At 43.6% G+C, this 18,393-nt stretch overlaps 1 protein-coding gene across 1 annotated transcript in view; it reads right to left on the bottom strand.

Annotated features, from left to right (window-relative positions):
* The window catches only part of LOC126252640 (cGMP-specific 3',5'-cyclic phosphodiesterase), a gene marked incomplete at its 3' end in the record, with an annotated part of 583,236 nt that overhangs the window by 500,222 nt on the left and 64,621 nt on the right, over window positions 1-18,393 (bottom strand). The window contains exon 2 of the mRNA XM_049953543.1: window positions 9,415-9,650. Coding sequence (XP_049809500.1) covers window positions 9,415-9,650 — 236 coding nt within the window. The remainder of the gene's footprint in view (window positions 1-9,414; window positions 9,651-18,393) is intronic.

The raw sequence follows: 18,393 nt of genomic DNA, 5'->3' as shown, positions 1-18,393 counted from the left end.
TGGGCTAAAACTTAACTTCATAAAAATGAAGTTTGCTGAAGTATGTGGTGCAGGATATAGTGTTAACGATAAGAATAACATGCCAGAAAGATAATAGGCAAATCCGAATGTTCAAATAACCTGGGTGGCCATACCAGTGAGAACTTGAATCATATACTGTATATGTTCTCACAGATAAACTTCAGTTATATTTGGTCTGATTTTGATTACCAATTTCGGCGATAAAATCATCAGAAAGTCAGCTTACTCTATATTCCTCCATTTATGAACGCCGTATGAAATAATACTCTCGGAAAATTTCGCATTTATGCGCAAAATTTTCGTTGCTCCAAAATGCGCAAACATCCTAGAATACATAAGAGAACGAGGCCGATAAACAACTACCTTACAACAACTTTACTGTGTTATAAAGTCGACAGCTTCAAATGAGCAACCTGATAATAATGGCGGTGTTTGTAAACATAGCCCTACGACCAAAAATGTATTTCACTGTACATAACTGAACCTTACTGGTGCAGAGCAGTAGGAAATTTTCAGTCATAGGAATACCTGATAACCCTTTCTTCCCTTTTTGAATTAATGTGGCTAAGAGACACCGAAATCAGTTTTAAAAACAAATTGAAATCATTTTCTTTTGACGTTTTGTAATGTGACTGTCACCTGTTGCTGAGCGACATTTGGTTATTTTTCTTATCATTTCTTGGCTGTTTCTGAGGAATGTGGAAGGGTTACTGTAGAGGAATGGTTCGAAACTATCTTGTTAAAAAACAAGTGGACCCAGGTGTTTGCCTCGTCATCTGCCTTGACAACAGAAGATCAATTGCAGAGGCTCTGAAGAAGGGGAGTGGTTCACCATGGTTCTACAGTTCGCGGAAGCAGGTGCGGTGAGCTTCCAATCCTCGCTTTGGCGGTGGATGCGGCATTGAAGGCTGCTGCTGCTAAGGCACTGCAAGTCCCTAGAGCATAATTGTCCGTGATGAATTCATCTCCCTGTATGCAGATCTTGCGTGTTCCTGCCACGGTGAGAAAATTCGTTGCCTTTCCCAACAAATCTTGTTATTCAGTCAGCTGAGTCTTGCCCGCCACCGCGCTTAGACGAAAAGGTCTTGAGCAACGATTGGAACATGGCTAGCAGCCAGAACCAGTCTCTTGCATGTTAGGACGCGTTCTGTAAGTGAAGAGTAGGTTGCTCTGTGTTCTTTTAAATAAAGCAGGATTCTCGCTAGTCACTGTGTCCTCCCCTCCATGTAGAGTTGTTCAAGAAGTTGGGAGTTAAGTTAGCGTGGAACAATTTCAGTCATTTGTCGCCGGGAAGCCATCCGGGGCATTTGTGGCCCTGAAGTAGTCGGGGGCAGGCATTTCCTGTCATCATCTCGGCTCTCTGTATCCAGTGATTACTGCCGCATTGTGTCGCACATTTGTTGCGTTTTGATTAAGTCCCACGTTTTGCAATCGTGCTGTAAGCTTTCTGACCTGCTCACAGTTTGCGGGATTTGCTAAGCAACTTGAGTTGCCTGATTAGGTGTATTATTTCGTGGATATTGGACTCGACACATTTGCTTTTGCAAGTTGCACTCGTTAGGGAAACTTTTAGCGTTTCCGAAACAGTCTTCCGAGTGCATGAGATACCTCCCCAGAGTCATAGTGGGACATTCACTGCTAAATCAAGCTTATAGAGAGTTTTGTGTTTCGGTACTTTAGGAGACTTTGTGATCATTGTATTGGAGCATGTTCTCAGTCAACATTATTAGACGTTATGTTCATTTAGTTGGAGAGTTACTTTCTGTCATTTTAGTGTGTTATACGCCGAGATTTTGGAGTAAATAAATCATTATAAGATTCAGACTTGATTTGAATCTCAAAAAAAAAAAAAAAAATATTTTCCTACGGATGATCCTGGTTAGGCGACCCTCTAAAGAAAACCCCTGCATTTCTAATCTGTTAGTTTCACTGTAACGGTGTTGCATTGCAATGCGGGGGCCAGCCCTTTTGTTTTAATATTAAATACGAGACTACTTTCATTTGCGACTTACGAGCTTCGCGCTGAGCTCGTACGGTGTGCTAACAGCAGGTTACACAGAGAAGAAAGCACAGATAGACAGCACAGGTAAAGTTCATGCCGACCCTCCTAGACTTAACAAAACAGAAAAAGTTGAAGTTTCTCCTACTTCGCAAATAAATTTATGAATAAGACCACATGTCCAACTTAAGTATCGTACATTTATGTTAATGTAAGAGCAATCATATAAATGATAAGTTTCTGGCTAGGCACGGTCTAAAACAAAACGATATTTCAAGTCTCACTTACACGGTTTGCGTTTCTGCTATCAGGTTATGCGATATAGTTAATGATAAGAACATAAACTGGCCCTGCAATGAAATTTACCGTTGGAGTTTGAAGTATTTGGCCACCAATAAAAGGACACTCTTTTCGATTAAATTTAGCTGTCCATTCGAAACATAAATAAAGTCAACATTCATTAAGGGATAAATATATTGAAGAACATTATTTCGTATACTCAGTGCTGTGAGCAGACTTTTGGAGTGTATCCTTGAATGTACATAAAAAATAATCCGTATTAGACGCTCTTGGACTCGAATCACTTCAGCTTGGCTAGGTGACTTATCCCATAGAAAAAAGATGAACTTACAAAGTTAGCTCAATTGGAAGAGCCAAACAGACAGTTCTGGGGGCCCAGCACACGACATTAAGTCAATACGGCGTATACTGCATCAAAAGGTAAAAGAATTCAACTTGTTTCCCTTTTGTGCATGTTGAGAAATGCGTTAGATATGGCTTGTATCGTCAGTGAAAGAATATCTAACAAGGGAACCTCCCCATCGCACCCCCTTCAGATTTAGTTATAAGATGGCACAGTGGATAGGCCTTGAAAAACTGAACACAGATCAATCGAGAAAACAGGAAGAAGTTGTGTGGAACTATGAAAAAATAAGCAAAATATACAAACTGAGTAGTCCATGTGCAAGATACGCAACATCAAGGATAGTGTGAGCTAAGGAGCGCCGTGGTCACGTGGTTAGCGTGAGCAGCTGCGGAACGAGAGGTCTTTGGTTCAAGACTTCCCTCGAGTGAAAATTTTACTTTATTTATTTTCGCAAAGTTATGATCTGTCCGTTCGTTCATTGACGTCTCTGTTCACTGTAATAAGTTTAGTGTCTGTGCTTTGCGACCGCACCGCAAAAGCGTGCGATTAGTAGACGAAAGGACGTGCCTCTCCAATGGAAATCTAAAACATTTGATCGCAAGGTCATATGTCAACCGATTCCTCCACAGGAAAGCACGTCTGATATATTCTATACGACACTGGTGACGGCATGTGCGTCACATGACAGGAATATGTTGTCGTCCCACCTAACTTGTACACTTGGCGAATGGGTAAAAAGATTCTTCTACCTTGCCCGATTTTGGTTTTCTTGTGGATGTGTTAAACACTCCCAAAAAGTGATGAAAACATAAGAGTTCGTCACATGAACTGAAAATGAACTTTTCACTCGAGGGAAGACTTGAACCAAGGACCTCTCGTTCCGCAGCTGCTCACGCTAACCACGGGAGCACGGTGCTCCTTCGCTCACGCTATCCTTGATGTTGCGCATGGACTACTCAGTTTGTATATTTTGCTTATTTTTTTCATAGTTCCACACAACTTCTTCCTGTTTTCTCGATTGATCTGTGTTCAGTTTTTCAAGGCCTATCCACTGTGCCAACTTATAACTAAATCTCAGGGGGGTGCGATGGGGAGGTTCCCTTGTTAGAAAGTGGAGGAAAACTATGAAAATGTTCAGTTGACTTACTATTGTAACGTCAAGAAGACGTTCGTTTCTTAGATTGCAGATTATAATCCACAAAAACGTAGTTTTTCAGTCAAATTACTGCAGAGGAATTGTAGACATGACTATTACTATGCCAGTTATTTTTTGACAACTCGTTTCTGAGTGAATAATTTATGTTATTACGTTGTAGTGGAAAGAATGAAACAATTATGAATATAATTGTAAAGGGGGAAATGTCATCGGCTGGTACATTATTAACAGTGGAGAATTGGAACTGAAGGCCACTGCACCCGTCCGGTTAAAATTTCCCGTCACGTCGCAGCTGTTATTCATTTACACTGCCGTCCAGCTTAATTCGACGCGCAACTGCGATAATCCCATTTGCCTCCACTGGGAGACAGACTTTTTTTTGTTGCCATCAGGTGAGATACATAACTAGGAGACAATGTAATTTTCGATTACACTGATGAGCGTTATTAAATAACTTGCCGTGCGTTTAAGGGAGGAATTAAATAACCTGCGAAGCGGAACGGTGTCCCGATATTCGGCCGAAAAACCGACGGCGAATAATTTCGCACGGCCGACGCAGCAGGATGTGACGCGCTGCTCGCTGATGAATATTCCGAAGCCGGCAGCGACAAATCGGCGATCGGTATGCGAGCTGCAGACCCCGCTGAATCATTGTCAACACCGATGACGAGGCTGCAGGGTGTATTGCCTATGGCGGGCGCCAGCCAGCGGCCGTGGCAAATCACTCGCCCGTTTACACAGTTATCGCACGAATACGATGCTAACTATCAAATGGGGGAGGTGGTCGTTAGCTCGGGCGTCACCGCCGAATCCGGGACACTGCGTCACATTTCCATGTACCAGGTGTAGAAGTATGAAACCGGAATTTGCCAATAGATGATTCTAGCCGACAGTGTAGGGCCCGTGAGAGCGCGTCTGCAGAGCCATGTGCTTCCTGTAACGGCTGACGGCGAATATCGACACACAGCAACCCAAGTTGCGCACATCGGTATCTGCTTCAAATCCGTAAACAGGTCGAGTTCTGTGACTACGAACTACGATTTGCAGACAGCATTGGTTTTCTGTTATGATTTGAAGAAAACTGCTGCAGAATCGTATCAGATACTTGTCGAAGCTTTCGGTGAACATGCTCTTGGTAAAACACAGTATTTCGAGTGGTTCAAAAAATTCAAAACTGGTGATTTTGCCGTGAGAAACGAAGCGCGAGGGAAACTACTGAAAAAGATCGAAGACAACGAATTGCAGGCCTTATTGGATGAAGATGATACTCAAACTCAACAGGTACTCGCGAAACAATTGAATGTGACGCAGTAACCCGTTTCTCTTCTGTTGAAAGCTGTAGGAAAGGTGCAAAAAGTGGGAAAATTTGTTCCGTATGAACTAAATGAAAGATGGCAAGCAAATCGAAAAACCGCTTGTGAAATACTGTCGCCAGATACAACAGAAAATCGTTTCTCCATCGAATAGTGACATTCTGCAAAACCAAATCGCTTTGGAAAGAAGACAATTATCTGTGTTTGGTGAGATCAGAAGGGTGCAATCTATTATGAGCAGCTAAAACCTAGTGAATCCGTTAACACTGACCGCTACCAACAGCAAATAATTGTTTTAAATCACGCATAACGTGAAAAACGAGCAGATTATGGAAAAAGGCAACACCAAGTCATATTGCTCCATGATAACGCCACATCACACACAGTAAAACGGGTCAGGGAAACGATCGAGGCATTCAGTTGGAAAATACTACGGCATGCGGCTTATTCTCCAGTCTTGGCTCACCGAGCGAGGTGGCGCAGTGGTTAGGACACTGGACTTTGCCTTCGGGAGGACGACGGTTCAATCCCGCGTCCTGCCACCCTGATTTAAGTTTCCCGTCATTTCCCTAAATCACTCCAGGCAAATGCCGGGATGGTTCCTTTGAAAGGGCACGGCCGACTTCCTTCCCCGTCCTTCCCTGATCCGATGAGACCGATGACCTCGCTGTTTGGTCTCTTCCCCAAACAACCCAACCCAGACTTGGCTCCGTCTGTTTGTAGTACTGGGACACGTCGTAGCGTCGCTGAACAACGCTTAAATTCGAACGAAATGGTACGAATAATGGCTCGCTGACTGGTTCGCTTCAAAAGAGGAACTGTTTTTTCGGCGTAGCATTCATAGCCTGCCGGAGAGGTGGGAGAAATGTATAAATAGCAGCGGAAATTATTTTGAATAAAATATTGTTTATCTGTTTCAAACAACAGACGTGTAATTATTGTAGCCAAATTCCGGTTTCATACTTATACACCTGGTACGTCTCAACTCCGCAAGCGACAGTGCGCGTTGCGGAGGGTGTATATTGGTAGACTCCGCTTATTTGAGTACATATTTTATTAGAGTATAGCCTATCAGCTAGATACGGTATTCTATCCTTTTTCATATACCATCTTTATCATTTTTTGCTAGGAACAATGAGTATGAGAAGTAATCCGTGGGGTTGTGCTCAATTTTAATCCCGACTTTTTATGTACGATCAGCGGCTTTTGTGTCATGAACACTCACTGTCTTGCTTGAAATCCATTCTGCAAGTTTGGCTGTGGGCTAAAGCGAACTTTCTGGTCTCTCCGAGCTTATGAAAGGTAGGATGAACCGTTGGAACGCGCAGGACAATAGCAGGAGGGGGGGGGGGGGGGCGTCGTAGAACAAGCAATAGCAGGAGGGGGGGGGGTCGTAGAACAAGCAATAGCAGGAGGGGGGGTCGTAGAACAAGCAATAGCAGGAGGGGGGGGTCGTAGAACAAGCAATAGCGGAGGGGGGGGGGTCGTAGAACAAGCAATAGCAGGAGGGGGGGTCGTAGAACAAGCAATAGCAGGAGGGGGGGTCGTAGAACAAGCAATAGCAGGAGGGGGGGTCGTAGAACAAGCAATAGCAGGAGGAGGGGGGTCGTAGAACAATCAATAGCAGGAGGGGGGGGGGGGTCGTAGAACAAGCAATAGCAGGAGGGGGGGGGGGTCGTAGAACAAGCAATAGCAGGAGGGGGGTGTCGTAGAACAAGCAATAGCAGGAGGGGGGGGGTCGTAGAACAAGCAATAGCAGGAGGGGGGTCGTAGAACAAGCAATAGCAGGAAGGGGGGGGGTCGTAGAACAAGCAATAGCAGGAGGGGTGGGGTCGTAGAACAAGCAATAGCAGGAGGGGGGGTCGTAGAACAAGCAATAGCAGGAGGGGGGTGGGTCGTAGAACAAGGAATAGCAGGAGGGGGGGGGGATCGTAGAACAAGGAGAGTAATGGTGGCAGAGGACACCAGTCCTCCCTGTCTTGGCGTACGTGACTTGGAGCGCTTAAGTGGAAAGATCTTTCCTTCCGAATTCGTGGTTGATGTAAGTTAGAGGTAGAAGTATCCAGATCTTTCGGCAGAGTCTGTCCGTTAAAACGGGTTAATAAGACAGCCATAAAGCTCGCTTTTGATGCGAGCCGATTACGACGTCGCGTTGCACCTAGAAGCGAGCGCTGTGATTGGCTGGAAGATGCACCAGCCTGTGTGTACTCTCGCAGGTGTAAAAGAGCGAACGAGGAAGTTGAAGATTGGGACGAGTTCCAGTCTGGACGCATTTGGGATGCTGTTGGACGGTAGGGACTCCCTCTGCAGCCGTACCACGGGGCAATGGCGGTAAGACCGCGGTGCAACTGTTTGATGGAGCACCGTTAGTTAGTTTGTGATCAGAGCTGCTTATCAGTCCCAACTCTTCGTACCAAATTCTTTCCATATAGCGAACTCTTCGTCACGTCTGTCTTAAGCTAAATTCTCTACACCGCCCTGTTTTAGGTTGAACTGTGTACTCGTTCTCTTGTTTCGATAACTGTAATTAGAATCCATATTTTATCTCGCCCTGCTCTTTCCCCGTGCAAATAGGTTAACGAAGTTTTAAGTTTATCAGATACATGGCATTGTGTGGCATCATCGTTTATTTTGAGAGATGCATATTGGTCCTGAAGACGGCATAATGAAATGCCGAAACTGGTTGTCTTTAAAATAAATAAAATAACATTTTAGTTACAGGTCTGTTGTAGAACTTCATTGAGATTGATAAGAATTTTTTTAGTGTGGCTTTGCAACGTAATAATAAAAACGGTAAAAATGTTATTGTTTAAAAAATGTTTAAAAATTGAGGTGCGTCTTATAGACCTGAGTCGAAACAAGGCCCAGGGAGTAGACATCACTGCATTAGAACTACTGACGACCTTGGGAGAGCCAGTCCTGACAAAACTCTACCCTCTGGTGAGCAAGATGTATGAGACAGGCGAAATACCCTCAGACTTCAAGAAGAATATAATAATTCCAATCCCAAAGAAAGCAGGTGTTGACAGATGTGAAAACTGCCGAACTATCAGCTTAGTAAGTGTCACGGCTGCAAAATACTAACGCGAATTCTTTACAGACGAATGGAAAAACTAGTAGAAGCCGACCTCGCGAACGATCAGTTTGGATTCCGTAGAAATATTGGAACACGTGAGGCAATACTGACTCTGCAACTTATCTTAGAAGAAAGATTAAGGAAAGGCAAATCTACGTTTCTAGCATTTGTAGACTTATAGAAAGCTTTTGACACTGTAGACTGGAATACTCTGTTTCAAATTCTAAAGGTGGCATGGGTAAAATACAGGGAGCGAAAGGCTATTTACAATTTGTACAGAAACCAGATGGCAGTTATAAGAGTCGAGGAGCATGAAAGGGAAGCAGTGGTTGGGAAGGGCGTGAGACAGGGTTGTAGCCTCTCCCCGATGTTATTCAATCTGTGTATTGAGCAAGCAGTAAAGGAAACAAAAGAAAAATTAGGAGTAGGTATTAAAATCCATGGAGAGGAAATAAAAACTTTGAGGTTCGCCGATGACATTGTAATTCTGTCAGAGACAGCAAGGAACTTGGAAGAGCAGTTGAACGGAATGGACAGTGTCTTGAGAGGAGGATATAATATGAACATCAACAAAAGCAAAACGAGGATAATGGAATGTAGTCGAATTATGTCGGGTGATGCTGAGGTAATTAGATTAGGGAATGAGACACTTAAAGCAGTAAAGCAGTTTTGCTATTTGCGGAGCAAAATAACTGATGATGGTCGAAGTAGAGAGGATATAAAATGTAGACTGGCAATGGCAAGGAAAGAGTTTCTGAAGAAGAGAAATTTGTTAACAATGAGTATAGATTTAAATGTCAGGAAGTCGTTTCTGAAATTATTTGTATGAAGTGTAGCCATGTATGGAAGTGAAACGTGGACAATAAATAGTTTACACAAGAAGAGAATAGAAGCTTTCGAAATGTGGTGCTACAGAAGAATGATGAAGATTAGATGGGTAGATCACATAACTAATGAGGAGGTATTGAATAGAATTGGGGAGAAGAGGAGTTTGCATCAAACCAGTGTCAGGACTGAAGACCACAACAACAACAACAACAACTTATAGTTTGTAGTGTCTTAAATAACAGCGCAGAGCTGGAGTATGTGCAGTATGTATTCATTGAGCAGGCTGCAGTAGAGGTGCAACACCGGCAGGAGCGCTGCTGCCGCACATGCGCAGAGCGCGCTGGCGGGCCGGGCTGGCTATAGTACTGTACCCACCCGTATCTACGGTGACGTCGAACAGCTTGGCCACCAGGTAGCGGGCGTCGCGCGGCCCGCGCGCCAGGAAGAGGCTGCCGCGGTCGGCGTGCGTCAGCAGGCCCACGTTCACCAGGATCTTGTGGCACAGCACGTCGATGTCCAGCTCGTTGGCGACGTCGCGGATCAGCTCCATGAAGAGCTCGCTCTCGTCCAGCAGGCCTAGCTGCTGGCGTCGCGGACCCATCGCCACAGGCCTGCAGGCAGCACAGTGCAGCACAGTACTGTACAGTATAATGTAAATATACAAAACTGCAACCAGTCACTTTTTTGAATAATTATGTTCTATTTCATGAACCGGTTTCGAACCTTTTCAGGTTCATCTTCAGATAGTTTCAGGAAGTTACATCATTATTGCTAGCATAATGCTGGGTGCTGGCTCTATGACAAAAGGATGGAACACAGTTTAATGTATCGCCATGACTATAGCTTATCTGTCGATATGGATGTAATTTTAGTTTCTTACTTACTGCGATAGTATAGGCGGCTTTTTTCGGTTAGTGTCCATCTGTCTGCCTCCATTTTGATTTCCAGTTGTTGTATCACTACACACACTTCCACACAAAATATATTAATCACACTCTGACAGCAAGACTTTTTCAGCATCCAGCATGCGCTTTACAACTGTTGCTTGTAACAAAGATCTTGACAGAAAGATATGGTATAGGCCTACTTTGCACAGAGATGTAATTTGTTCTTCTTTACATGTACTAAGGTCGATATAAGAGCAAATATTTCAATCAGAAAAATATTTGCTCTTATATCGACCTTAATACATGTAAAAAAGAACAAATTACATCTCTGTGAAAAGTACGCCTATGCCATATCTTTCTGTCAAGATCTTTGTTACAAGCAGCCGCGCGGGATTAGCCGAGCGGTCTGAGGCGCAGCAGTCATGGACTGTGCAGCTGGTCCCGGCGGAGGTTCGAGTCCTCCCTCGGGCATGGGTGTGTGTGTTTGTCCTTAGGATACTTTATATTAAGTAGTGTGTAAGATTAGGGACTGATGACCTTAGCAGTCAAGTCCCATATGATTTTACACCCATTTGAATTTTTTTTTTTTTTTTTTTTTTGTTACAAGCAACGGTTGTAAAGCGCGTGCTGGATGCTGGAAAAGTCTCGCTATCAGAGTGTAATTAATATAGTTTTTGTGGAAGTGTGTGTAGTGATACAAAAACTGGACATCAAAATGGAGGCAGACACATGGACACTAACCGAAAAAAGCCGCCTATACTATCGCAGTAAGTAAAAAACTAAATTTACATCCATATCGACAGATAACCTATAGTCATGGCGATACATTATAGTGTGTTCCATCTTTTTGTCGTAGAACCAGCACCCAGCATTGTGCTAGCAATAATGATGTAACTTCCTGAAACCATCTGAAGATGAACCTGAAAAGGTTCGAAAACCGTTCATGAAACAGAACGTAATTATTCAATAAAGTGCCTGGTTGCAGTTTTGTATAACTTATTTACATTCTATATACAGTCACGGTTCTAAAATATGCGTAATGGATAAGCATAATCAGTACAGTGTAGCCAGGGGGCGCGGGTCAGTCGCTCATCTCTCAGCGGGGCTCTGAGGTGCTGAGGGCTCTGCTGGACTTGGTCACCCTGTCAGCTGGAAGCTGCAGCTACACAGCAGGACGGCACCATTACACAAGAACCAAGTGGCGCTATTACTCAATTATTGGAACTACTTCTTTGTAAATAAAACCGCCTTTTCTTGCTGCAACTTAATTTATTTTTCCCAGACGCGTTTCGCTTTTTCTTGCTCTAAGGCATCTTCAGTGGGACCTATAACGATGCAGTTTTGTTATTTTTAGATTATCAAATAGTACACGTTGTAATATTAGTAATTATCGCCTCACAAACATTAATATACGCTCAATAGTATACTCCTGATGGCCTAAAGTTATCGAACAATTGTAAAGTAAAAGAAATGAACCATCGCATAGCAGCGACAGAATCTATTATTCTTTATCTTTGCCGTTCTTTCGCGGTGACTGTAAGTCTCGGTGTACATGTATCGATTAATGACATAAAAAAGAATTCTGTTGTTTCAAGACAAATGAGGCATTGGGCGCCTCACCTTTTACTGTTTGTATTCCATGAAAGGTGGACGCGGACTTGCTGCGTTCCGCATCGGTATTTTATATTTTATGTGAAAATATTCAATTAATGTGCTAATTGTTATTTTTCCAATCAGAAAACATGTAGTTTCTTGTAACTGATTACGAACAGACAGCATCAAGAGGGCATTTTGACTGTTACGTATAAAGTATTTAACCACGATGGTCATCTATTGTAATTTAATATGAAAAGGTACGTAGCAATAAAAACGTGTGTTAAAGATACGTGTGCTTATTTTAGTAAATTAACCTTGATGATTTCCATCTCTTCATTTACTTCAATGATAATTATTTTGTGTTAGTCCATCACCAGAAATTACGATCACGCTGATGGTCCGAACACAGCATGCGGCAGAAGTAACATTATCGTTTTCCTATTATTTCTGAATCAACTTCTTTTTTAATTGTGTAGCGTTGCATTTCTTTTAAAGTCTATAAATCTTCTGGTCCCTTAGTGTTGTTCCGAGTATGACTACGCACAGAAATGATAATGTTTCTTCCGAACGATCTCAAATAAATCAGTCTGCTGCTCTTATTCAGGTATTTAATGCTCAACGTATGTTATTACGATGGTGTAATCAATCCCTGATTCTGTTGCCAAGTGGCCCATCAAAATATTCACTTTTTCGAAATTTTTCAAAAAATATAAAAATAACAATTCTTTTTCTTTTCGTCCCCCAAGAGCAATGCTACAATGTCTCGTTTTTTTATGTAAAAAAGTTACTGCTTACAGTTTACTGTGATCTGCGTTTCCTCTCGTCTGGTCTGGAGGTCGCACTACCCCTTTATTACCGACACATTAGCATAGTTTTACATTCCAAACTTGTTCACAGTGTTCCCCATGTTTCTCCTTCTTTTTTGTGGTGTACTATTATTCTTTTGCCACTCGATATAACTATATCTTAGAACACTATGTTTTTACCAACATAAATATTGTAACTTCATTATGCGTTTCCTCCTCTTTGGTTTGTTTACCTACATGTTGCCAACCTTAAGAAGTATATGTTTCAAACTAACTTCTATTCATCATGTTTATATCTGTGCGTGTGTTTGTGCTGTGTGTGTGTGTGTGTGTGTGTGTGTGTGTGTGTGCGTGCGTGTGTGTATGTGTGTGTATGAGAGAGAGAGAGAGAGAGAGAGAGAGAGAGAGAGAGAGAGAAAGAATGAGCTGAAGAATGTGTATATGGTTTTTTTTAATAGTGTGTATATGGTTTTTTTTAATAGTGTGTATATGGGTTGGGTTGTGTTTTCTTTAATTGTGTGTGTGTGTGTGTGTGTGTGTGTGTGTGTGTGTGTGTGTATGTGCGTGTGGCGGGGACTGTTCGTGGTTTCAGTAGTAGAGTCTTGAATATGAATGTAATAGCTGTTAGACAGTACTTGAAACGTCTGGTAATCAGTTGATTTGATTTTTGGTTGAAATGTTCTGTGGAGGTGAACAAGAGAGTGAAAATGTGTTGGGTATTATTATTATTATTATTATGATAATAATTCTCTTTTGGAGTGTTATTCTATTATTTTAACTGTTAGTGTAAGCAATGAATTGTTCGGCATGTGTGCTTGATCACTCGACAGGGTTTTCCTTTCTGCTTTGGTTTTCTGTATGTGGAAATTTCCTTGCATGGTTATGAGGTGTTTTTTATTGTCAATTCCAATTGTTTCATGTCTTCTTCTCTACTGGTTGGTTTGTGGTTACGTTATCATAGGTGAAACTTCCTGGCAGATTAAAACTGTGTGCCCGACCGAGACTCAACTCGGGACCTTTGCCTTTCGCGGGCAAGTGCTCTACCAACTGAGCTACCGAAGCACGACTCACGCCCGGTACTCACAGCTTTACTTCTGCCAGTACCTCGTCTCCTACCTTCCAAACTTTACAGAAGCTCTCCTGCGAACCATGCAGAACTAGCACTCCTGAAAGAAAGGATATTGCGGAGACATGGCTTAGCCACAGCCTGGGGGATGTTTCCAGAATGAGATTTTCACTCTGCAGCGGAGTGTGCGCTGATATGAAACTTCATATCAGCGCACACTCCGCTGCAGAATGAAAATATCATTCTGGAAACATCCCCCAGGCTGTGGCTAAGCCATGTCTCCGCAATATCCTTTCTTTCAGGAGTGCTAGTTCTGCATGGTTCGCAGGAGAGCTTCTGTAAAGTTTGGAAGGTAGGAGACGAGGTACTGGCAGAAGTAAAGCTGTGAGTACCGGGCGTGAGTCGTGCTTCGGTAGCTCAGTTGGTAGAGCAATTGCCCGCGAAAAGCAAAGGTCCCGAGTTCGAGTCTCGGTCGGGCACACAGTTTTAATCTGCCAGGAAGTTTCATATCAGCGCACACTCCGCTGCAGAGTGAAAATCTCATTCTGTTATCATAGGTGTTCTGCAAATAAGCAGTGGTTTGTATCATACTTCCAGGCTCTAATGTCTTCTCTGTATATGGCCGTGCGGTTCTAGGCGCTCCAGTTTGGAACCGCGTGACCGCTAGGTCGCAGGTTCGAATCCTGCCTCGGGCATGGATGTGTGTGATGTCCTTAGGTTAGTTAGGTTTAAGTAGTTCTAAGTTCTAGGGGACTGATGACCACAGATGTTAAGTCCCATCGTGCTCAGAGCCATTTGAACAAATCTTCTCTGTATCTGGCATCAAAAGTTCTACCCGGGAAAAATAAATTAAGTTGCAGTAAGAAAATGCGGTTTTATTTACGTAACAAGTATTTCTGTACTTGCTGCGGAGAATGGCCACTCAAATAAACTTTTTTGATATTGAACTACTTAAACTCAAGTTTTGTTTAATAATAGTTTATCTTGTTGTGCCTGCTAATACTCTGCAAATCACCGATAAGCGCATGGCGGGGGGTACTTCCCACTATACAAGTTATTGGGGCTTCTTCCTGTTCTGTTCACGTACGCATTGTGGGATGAATGACTGTTCAAATGCCTCTGTCCACACTGTAATTAATCTAATATTGTCCACGAGAACGCAAATGGCATGATTAACAAAAACCTTGGACACCAGCTATCAGAATCACTTTACACCACAGAGGCGTAGCAAAAGCACCATGGTACACACTGGATATTTACATACAAGATAATGGAAACAGACATTCCGAACACTACTTCCTGCAGGGAGAGCTCGAGCCAATGCCCGCAGGAAGTATCACTACGCCAAAACCTGATTGGCTGGAAACAGCTATTTAGGGGCTAGAACCAGCACCGAAGTTCAGTTCACGCCAGATGCCGACCTCGTGTACTGCGACCGTTGAAGATTACGTCTTCGTCTCTGAATTGGACTGTTACTAGTGTGTGTGTGTTACCGCGAAGCTTTGAGGAAAATTAGAAGTGAACTTTTGTTTGCCTCAATTAGGAGACTTTTACTGGCATCGTTATTGTTACCTTTCGTTTGTTGTTCAGTCATCAACCTTGTGAACTTACATCTATAAAATTTGTGTTTGTGAAAAATTGCAGAAATGTCAGTCACAACACATCCGGTTTGCCGAGTGCTGTTGGCAAGCGGTGTACACTCAGCCCTTCTGAGGCAAACTGACGAGCTACTTGATTGAGAAGTAACGGCTCCGGACTCGTAAACTGACAAACGGCCGGGAGAGCGGTGTGCTGACCACGCGATCCACCATATCCGGATCCAGTGACGCCTGCGGGCTGAGGATGACACGGCGGCCGGTCGGTGCAGTTTAGCCTTCATGACCTGTTCGGGCGTATTTGAATATTTATTATTTAATAAATATCATTTTAATTTTAATGTTTGGAATGTTTCTGTTTGAAAATAACCTACGCCGTCCTTCTGCATTCCTAAGAATCAGTACGAAGGAGGTACTGGCGGCTGATAGAGTGATCCCCAATGAAACCAATTGAGACGTAGCGAATCGCTTTGTCTTCGTGTGAAGAGTGAGGGAGCAGCGTGCTGGCGTGACGTAAAGAGGCGAGTGAAGATAATTTTGTGGCGCCGGTGATAAAGGCGGCGAACTTTTCGAGTGAGCCAGCAGCAGCAGCAGCAGCAGGAGCGGCGTTTGCACCCCGCAACGGAGCGGCTAACTAGCGGGGCAGAGGGGAGGCCCATCCACCTGTTTTATGGGGCAGTAAAGCGGAGGCGGCCGCCCCCGGTAATCACGCCGGAGGCGGCGGCGGCTGATCCCGGGATCACGCCCCCCGCGCCCCGCCTCACGAGTCTGCCGGCCTGCGGCGGCCCGTTAGAAAGGAGGCCAAACTGCTGCTGCTCTCTCTGACGTCACCTCGTCTACCCAACAAGTAGCGAGCGGTCACACCGAGCAACACCGACTCAAAGGAAGGCCTCGGCGTCAGCTAGGCACGGCCAACGCCAGGTCTGTTGCAGGCAGAAACACCTGGCCGCGCTCATCACTATAAATCTCTTATTTTTGGACAAAATGTTTGGTATTGTTTTGGATTCTGCAGTTTTATTTAGATGAAAGATTTTCTTATCATCGTAAAGCTACAAATGAAGATCATGGTTCTGTATTACTGAACCCTGTCGAAACAAACGTAGATCAATATGAGAAGATGCTTTGCCCCATTGCAAGCTTCGGAACTTTTACATTCAAGAAACTATATTTACTTGATCCATTTTGTTATCGAAACTTACCCCAACCCCCTTACAATGAACTCGTTTCTTTTATTTAGTTATTTATTTTCGTTTGACATCGGCACTGGAAATGTAAACTAATTTACATGTGGAAATGTCCAACTGTTGCGTCATTAGATTACAGTTGTTTTCAACGAAAGGAATTCTAAACAGGAAACAAAATAGCTTCATAGATCGAAAATGCTTCTGAGCTTAAATTTTTTTAAACATGCACATTAGAAAAGATAAATATTCCCCTCTTGCAGCTTAAAGGAGAAACTATAAGATAAAAAAAAATTATTTGATAAAACAAGTATCTCTCTTTTGCCTCTTCTTCTGTCCCCCAACCCCTCCCCCAACGTGTACAATCGCAAGATATTTCATTAACATTCAGTGCTCCTCACCCCATACTCAACCAAGATACTTAAAGAAGAGCACCAATATGTTCACAGTTTTTTGTAAAAGCAACCCAGTACAAACGTAACTTCCTCAGATTTACAAATAAGGTAAAGAAGTACGAATTCTGTTGCTGCTGGACCATGAAGTTGTTTTTGTATGTCAATCCCTAAAACATGTGGAAACTTAAGTTCAGGAGTACGCTATTTGTTAAGAAATGTAATGAATTGCACAATTAATTGATTGCAGAATTCTCTCAGAACAATGTGTGTTGGTCAACTACCGCCAATAGTTTCACATTTTCCTGTGTCAGAGAGGGACACACCACCAATACGAGTGTGCCTGCAACAGACCTGGCGTTCGCCGTGCCTAGCTGACGTGACGTCACGAACAAGCGCTTCCTTTGAGTCGGTGTTGCACCGAGGCGATGCGTACAAACGGGGCTGCGGAAGGTTCTCCCCAAACGAGAGGAGCGTGAAGGCAGTCCAGAGCTGAACGACGTACGACGAGGAACCCGCGCTATTTATCTACATACACAGAACAGCTAAAGAAACTGGTATAGGCATGCGTCTTCGAATACAGAGCTATACAATCAGACGGAATACGGCTCTGTGGTCGCAAACGCCTGTATAAGACAAGTGTCTGGCGCAGTTGTTAGATGAGTTACTGCTGCTACATTGGCAGGTTATCAAGATTTAAGTGCGTTTCAACGTGGTGTTACAGTCGGCGTACGAGCGTTGGGACACAGTATCTCCGATGTAGCGATGAAATGGGGATTTTTCCCGTACGACATTGTACTATGTACCGTGAATATCAGTTATTCTGTAAAACAGGATAACTGAAAAAAAATCTCTGACATCGCTGCGGCCGGAAATCCTGCAAGAAGGGAGCAACGACTGAAGAGAATCGTTCGGCGTGGCAGAATTACAAGCCTTCCGCAAATTGCTGCAAACTTCAGTGGTGGACCATCAACGAGTGTCAGCTTGCTAATCATTCAACGAAACATATTCGATATGGAGCCGAAGACCCACTCTGGTAGTCTCGATGAGTGCGCGACACAAAACCTTACACGTCGCCTGGGCACGTGACACCGACATTGGACTGTAGATGACTGGAAACTTGTTGCCTGGTCGGACGAGTCTTGTTTCAAATGCAGATGGACGTGTACGGAGACATCCTCATGAATCCATGGACCCTGCATGTTAGCAAGGGACTGTTCAAACTGGTGAAGGCTCTGCACTGGTATGGTGCGTGTGTAGTTGGAGTGGTATGGCACCACTGATAGATCTAGATACAACTGTGACTGGTGACACATACCTAGGAATCCTGTCCAGCTGTCCATTGTGCATTCCGACGGACTTGGGCATTTCCAACAGGACAATGCGACAGCCCACATGTCCATAATTGCTAGAGAGCGGCTCCAGGAACACTCTTCTCAGTTTAAACACTTCCTGTCCATCAAACTCCCCAGTCATGAACATTATTGACCATATCTGGGATGCCTTGTAACGTGCTGTTCAGAATAGATCTCCACCCCATCGTACTCTCACGGATTTACGGACATCCGTGCAGGATTCATGGTGTCAGTTCCTTCCAGCACCACTTCATATATTAGTCGAGTCTATACCAGGTCGTGTTGCTGCGTGCTCGCTGGTGCCCCACATGATATTAGGCAGGTGTACCAATTTCTTTTGCTCTTCAGTGTATGTATGAGTACATCGCAAGCCACGGCACAGGGTATTGCGAAGGGCATATCACACTAGTATTATCGATTTTATTTCCTGTTCTATTCAGTTACTCTTATCTTTTCCACTCGATCCCTACCGATGA

The sequence above is a fragment of the Schistocerca nitens genome, chromosome 4 (assembly GCF_023898315.1).
Source record: "Schistocerca nitens isolate TAMUIC-IGC-003100 chromosome 4, iqSchNite1.1, whole genome shotgun sequence".
Lineage (NCBI taxonomy): Eukaryota > Metazoa > Arthropoda > Insecta > Orthoptera > Acrididae > Schistocerca > Schistocerca nitens.
Note: the sequence above shows the minus strand (reverse complement) of the source record. Positions and strands in the feature narration are given on the sequence as shown.